General features: G+C 40.6%; 1 protein-coding gene across 1 annotated transcript in view; it reads left to right on the forward strand.

The window, feature by feature from the left end:
• BBS9 (Bardet-Biedl syndrome 9) overlaps positions 1-6,878 on the forward strand; it is a 527,217-nt gene that overhangs the window by 47,666 nt on the left and 472,673 nt on the right. Inside the window, exon 4 of the mRNA XM_011966349.1 lies at positions 2,546-2,659. Within this exon, the coding sequence (XP_011821739.1) occupies positions 2,546-2,659 (114 nt within the window). The remainder of the gene's footprint in view (positions 1-2,545; positions 2,660-6,878) is intronic.

Here is a 6,878-nt window from a genome sequence, read left to right on the forward strand (position 1 = left end):
TGCAGTGTGTGGAAATAGAGCAACTGAACTCCATCCTGGGCAACAGAGTGAGACTCTGTCTCCAAAAAAAAAAAAAACAAAAAACAAAAAACTACTGTTAATTAACCACTTGTAGGGGGCATGGAACATGGAACTGAATAGAAATGATTCTCCTTCAAGAAATCCTTCAATGATGATTTTTCTTCTTTTGAGTATTAAAAGACAAACTTAAGGCAATTTAAATTTAACGGACTTTAATTGAGCAAAGAATACCTCAGGTGTTGGGCAGCCCTCACAACCACCAGAGGAGGTTCAGAGTGCTCTGTTCTTCAACATGAGCAGGCAACATTTATGGATAGACAATGCAAGTGAGGTACAGAAACAGCTTAATTCTTGGCAGCTTAGCATTTACTTTGCTTGAACATAGTCTGATCACTTGGCTGCCTATGATTGGCTGAATGTCAGCTACTATGATTGGCCAGGCTGAGAAAGGCAAAAGGGAGGGAAAAAAAAATCTTTACTCATCTTAGGCTCTCCAGCTGGGGCTTTATAAATTAGACTGGCCAAAGACTAATTAGCAAGAGGAAAAACAAGCAGAAATTTATTAACATATGCATTGCTCATGTACACATGGGAGTATTCCACAATGAGTGACTCAAAAGGGTAGTTGGACCTTGGGCTAACATAGCATTTTAGGTGAAATGAAAGAAAATGGGTTTTGGGCTTCTTTACACAGAAGGCAAGTTATGACCAGGAAAAGTGTGGTAAACAGGGGTTGCTTAGTAAAGTTTGTTACGGTGATTTAAGTTGAGGCCCTCTCCATTGAAAAGAGCTAAGGGTACTCCTCTTCCTGATACAAGTGGGGGAGACTTTTTTTTTAATAAATGGAGATTTCTTTTTTAAATGATGACCTGTTTATAGAGCTTTTCTGGCTAGTTCCCTATGACCGTTAGCTCAAAATAATCCATATGCCAAAGAGTCCTGTTTGAGGTGGCATATTCTGGTACCCTGCAGTGGAAAAGACATATTCTTGAAACTGTTTTCTTTGGGGAAATTGTCATTGACAGGATCCATGGAGAGTAAAATCTTTACAGAGTGCGAGGACCACATTCCCTGAAAGTTGTTAAATGGTGGACAACTGGGCAGCAGGATACAATACATAGTGCCTGGTTCTAAAGATTTGGTTTAGGTTCTAAAGGTCTGGTTTGAATACTCAGTTCTCTACCTTGAGTACTGTGTGATTTTGGGGAAATTTCTGTAAATTTTGTTTGAACTTAGGGTGCTTCTATTCTAAAATGGAAGTAAAAATATATTCTTACAATCTCAGTGTATGTTGGTAAATTCTTCTGGATAAACAAACCCAAAACAAATAAATGCGCCTATATAAATTTATAAATAAATAAGTACACATACATATATATTTAGATGTTTTTAGTGATTGAGTACTACCCAGTTTGAGGACTATTGCATTTGCTTTATGATAATTTAAACTTTTCCTTAACTTTTACATTTTGGATTAACGAATGATGATTCTTTATGGAGAAAGTTGCTTTCTGAATCCTTTTGCTTTCTAACACATCTTTTAATCATAATATTCTTGCTCTATATCTATAAAATACAGAGAAATACTCTTTTCTCATTTGGAAAGAACTAGAAAGGAAGCACATGCAGTCTATTAAATGCAGAGTATTTTTCTGTGTTTGGAAGGAGATTCTTCTTGGCAGACTTCAAATAAAAACATTTTCTGGCCAGGTGTGATGGCTCATGCCTGTAATCCCAGCACTTTGGGAGGCTGAGGCAGGCGGATCACAAGGTCAGGAGGTCGAGACCATCCTGGCTAACACGTTGAAACCCCGTCTCTACTAAAAATACAAAAAATTAGCCAGTTGTTGTGGCAGGCACCTGTAGTCCCAGCTGTTTGGGAGGCTGAGCCAGGAGAATGGCGTGAACCAGGCAGGTGGAGCTTGCAGTGAGCGGAGATCGCACCACTGCACTCCAGCCTGGGCGACAGTATGAGACTCCATCTCAAAAAAAAAAGAAGAAAAAACAATTTCCTATTTACTTCTTGAGGGAAGCTTAGAAAATTTCTCAGTTAATTGGAATATAATTAGGGGCTTGAGTATTTTGAGAGTTGGGGCAGGAACATTAATTGCTTGAAAGTATTGGGGATTTTTTTTTCTTAGACACTTTGAGTCATTTCTTTGCTCTATTAGTGTTTATAAATGCAGGTAACTTATTTATTTCAGAGCTGAAATTAGAGGGTTTTGTTGTTATTTAAATAATTACACTTTACTCAGATATAATCTGTCTAATAAAAATAGAATATAAAATGTCCTCCAGGGTAGTATTTTGTCTTATGGTGTAGTTTAGCTGAGATGTAAATTGTTTTAACTGTACTGGCTTTCTGTGTCATCAGTATGCTAATTTTTCACAATACATAATATTTTAGTGCTTTGCCATTATAATTTCCCTAAAATTGAATTACTTAGAATTGGAGTAGTGGATGAGAACAAATTAAGCTTTTTAGTGTACACAAATACAAAGTAATCCTTTTTTTTTTCCTTAGGAACTTTGGGTAATGTGGAACATGGGAACCAATATCAGATGAAATTGATGTATGAACATAATCTTCAGAGAACAGCCTGCAATATGACCTATGGATCATTTGGTGGTATAAAAGGTAATTTGCTTTTAATCATGAGTATGCTATTTCAAGTGACAGATTTAGAATATTTGGTCATATAAAACAGAGGATTAAGTGGTTTGACTCTCAGAAAGAGTTAAAATAGACATTTTATTGAAACCTTTGTATCCAAATATCCAAGCAAGTCTATGGCCATACCACCCTGAACGTGCCTGATCTTGTCTGATCTTGGAAGCTAATCAGGGTCGGGCCTGGTTACTACTCGGATGGGAGACCAAATACCCAATCAAAGTAATAAAAAAAGAAAACTTTAAACATTGGATGTCTTTGATTTTTATATAACCAGCACATTTTTATATGGTCTAAAGAAACATTTCTAAAACTGCCTTTTCTACAGATTTTCTCTTTTATGTATAAGCTGACTGAAACTGAGCTTTTTTTGTGTGTGTTGGAACTGTGGTACCTGACTGTCTCTCTCAGTGGAAAAAATGGTTGACCTCATTGACGGGAAGTCATTGCTCTACCTGCTACAGGCAGGATAAAGCTGCAAACACCTCTCTCCACTCTACCCATATCCAGGGCTGCTGCACAGGGTTGTGTGGGTTGTTTCTGCACGGGGCAGCTGGAAGAGTGGGGGATGTGGGGCTGAAATACAGACTTGATCTTGCTCATCAAGCCATGCTTTCTGGCTTGGAGTAAACCTACCCAGAGGAAGGGGTGATTTTTCTATGTTTCACAAAGACATCACCTTTATCTAGTACTGGCTCAGTGAGACTGGGTTCCTCCCACCTTGGCAGAGGGGTGTCTTTTTCTAATTAGCACAAAGGCCACCCTCATTGTGTCCACTCAGTCTCAGAGCTTCCAGAATCACCAGGGCTTGGTGCTTGCTTGTGTACACTCTTGCTGTTGGCATGGGAGAACTCTTATTTCCAAACCACGTTCTCTCCCTGCACCATGACAGGGTGGTAGAGGAGCTGGTGGTGCTGGATTGAGGATAGGAAGCCAGGTGGTGACACTTACCCATGTGATTGTGTGACTCTGTGTGTGTATGTATCTGTTCTTGTGCCACCAGCAGAGCATGTAACTAGGAATTTTATAATATCTTAGCTCTTCCTGAACTCATGTTTTATGAGTTTTTTGTTTAGCTGTTGGATTATATTTTTCCTTAGCAACATAAGAAAATGACTTTATTTTGGAAGTACGATTCGTTTGTGTGAACTCAGTTATTTTGTATTAATACATCCAAAGACAAGGAATAGTTGAATTTGAGCATACCAAGCAGCATCAGGGATATTTTTGGTGTTGATGTGCAAATAAATATTTTGCATAACTGAAGTGATATGAAACAAAACCCCTGGTTAGGTGGGAGGACTGCTCGAGTAACAGGAATGTTTGGATTACTTGAACAATAAGGAGGTATCTAGAGTAAGTTGAAGAGAGAAATTTAGATGAGAGGAGAGTCTGTCAGTGAAGTGCTTCCTCAGCTTTTAGAACTGATTTTTACTGTTCTTTGAAAAAATGTCTGACCTGATTCGGGAACCTAGGCCTCCCTTGTTTAATTAGCTATTTTCAATTCACTTTCCCCTACCGAATCTTCAAGAAGCAAATTGCTAAATTCCATACATCATAAAAAAAATTATGACATAAGAAAAAAGTGCTTTGGCCAAATAAAAGTGTTTTTTGATAGCATAACAGTGGTTCTTTAGATCACATCAAATGTTATATAGCGGGGGTCCCCAGACCCCGAGCTATAGACGTGTAGTGGTCCATGACCTGGTAGGAACTGGGTTGCACAGCAGGAGGTGAGAGAGCAAAGCTTCATCTGTATTTACGGCCACTCCCCATTGCTTGCATTAGCCTGAGCTCCACCTCCTGTCAGATCCGGGTGCATTAGATTCTCACAGGAGCACACACTCTATTGTGAACTGTGCATGCGAGGGATCTAGGTTGTGTGCTCTTATGCAAATCTAATGCCTGATCATCTGTCCTTGCCTCCCATCATGCCGAGATGGGACCATCTAGTTGCGGGAAAACAAGATCTGGGCTTCTACTGATCCTACGTTGTGTTGAGTTGTACGATAATTTCATTATATATTACAGTGTAATAATAATAGAAATAAAGTGCACAATAAATGTAATGTGCCGAGTCTTCCCCCTTCCTGGTCTGTGGAAAAATTGTCTTCCACAAAACTGATCCTTGATGCCAAAAAGGTTGGGGACTGCTATTATACAGATTGCAGTGTACTTTTAATTTTATTATCAGATCAAGTTAACCCTGTTGGATAGAGTGAGTTCTAAATTTCTCTTCAAAGAATCAGTCTGTCAGTATGTTCAGTTCTTTGACCTCCATTTTAAAGCTTAACTTCCTTGTAGTTTCAGTAAACAGCCTTTTCCACCAGTTTTAATCAGTAGTTTACATCTGTTGCTCTGGTCACCTGCTCTGTCCTGATTTATCCTGGTCACCTGCTTTGACCTCAGTCACCCTGGTTGCCTGCTCTGACCTAAGTCACCTTTAGTTACCTGTTCCATAACCATCTTTCCCACCAAACTGCTCACACTGCCACTCTGGCTCATATGCCTGTTCTCTTTAAAATAGCCAGTCAGAATTAGCTTAGACTGTGCAGTCCAACCCTAGCCAATAGGGGAACGACACAGCAGTAGGGGCTACCTGCGTCAGGAATAAAAATCCCTTCCTCTCCCTTGTTCAGGTGTATTCCTGCCATTGGTCCATCTGCGAGTTGCACCCTTCTATAGATATAAAATTACCTTGCTGAGAAAATTCTTTTTTGTTTTTGAGACAGAGTCTTGCTCTGTCATCAGGCTGGAGTGCAGTGGTGTGATCTTGGCTCACTGCAACCTCCGACTCCCAGGTTCAAGCAATTCTTCTACCTCAGCGTCCCGAGTAGCTGGGATTACAGGCATATGCCATCACGCCCAGTTAATTTTTGTATTTTTAGTAGAGACGGGGTTTCACCATGTTGGCCAGGATGGTCTCAATCTCCTGACCTCGTGATCCTCCCGCCTCAGCCTTCCAAAGTGCTAGGATTACAGGTGTGAGCCACTGCGCCCAGCCGAGAAAATTCTTTATCTGAGCGCTAGTTGTTCTTTTCGGCACAGAGGAACAAGCATTTGTTTGTAACAATCTGGTGGTCTCCCCTGGAGAACGGGTCTCCGGTTGCCTCTTGTGGGGAGACATGTCCCACTGCCTTGTTGCGGTAGCCTAAGGGTGACAGACTGGGGACCCACCCGGTGTGACGAATAAAACCAGACTCTCAGCAATGCAGAAAGAAACTGGCTGGCGACCTGGGGGAAAGGATCATCACATACTGCGGCAACCAGGTAACTGTGTGCACAGAGCAAGGTAAGACACATCATAAAGGCGACAAAGTATTTCCTTGCTGCTTGCGATATTCAGGGGCTGAATGTGCGTGTGAATGATCACAAGCACTCCTACTTGTGGTGCTGCTTGTGTGAGTGGTACTAAGCACTACTGCTGTGTGGAGTGAGTGGGTCCTATCTGCGATTCCGTGCTCACCTCATATGGCTTAGGGCGGATCCTGCCGTGGGATTTGTACCAGCATGCCGGTGCCAAGAGGGACTTAGATCTCCTCTAGGGGAGCTGCCAGAGTGGACGAAGTACAAGAAGGGTGCAAGGAGCCTCCAGCAGATGGGACTAAAGGATAGGCAAGACATTTCTAATACGAGAAATTGAACCTAATAGCCCTAGGAAACCTCTAGAGAGTAATAGGTGAGACATTTCTATATACTTCTTTATACCTGGAAATCCCAAAGTGCTGGGATTACAGGCATGAGGCACCACGCTCAGCCAAATCTTTTATTATTTTTAATATAACTTGAAAATCCTGTTTGAGACAGAAAGCCAGTTTTCATATTTGCATTAGTACATTATTGATGTCAAACCCAATTCTTGATAAAACCTTATGGACGAAACGATCCAATTTTAATTAGTTTGATCATAAGATTCTTATAAACCTTGTATATAACCCTTTATACCTTTTTTTGTTGTTGTTGTTAGAAAGCAGATCAGTGCTTTAAGAAAAACCTGTTGTGCTTTTATTCCAGTGTTCAATTTATGGAAAAACGGAATAATACACCTTTAACTTTAGCCAATATGTTCATGCACAGAATGTCTTTTACAAGATTAATTCTTCACCGACCTTCCACAACTTATTCAAACCTTTGGCTTTTTCCCATCTAACTTAAAACAGTCCTTGGCTGGGCGCAGTGGCTCACG

The sequence above is a fragment of the Mandrillus leucophaeus genome, unplaced genomic scaffold (genome assembly GCF_000951045.1).
Source record: "Mandrillus leucophaeus isolate KB7577 unplaced genomic scaffold, Mleu.le_1.0 Scaffold757, whole genome shotgun sequence".
Lineage (NCBI taxonomy): Eukaryota > Metazoa > Chordata > Mammalia > Primates > Cercopithecidae > Mandrillus > Mandrillus leucophaeus.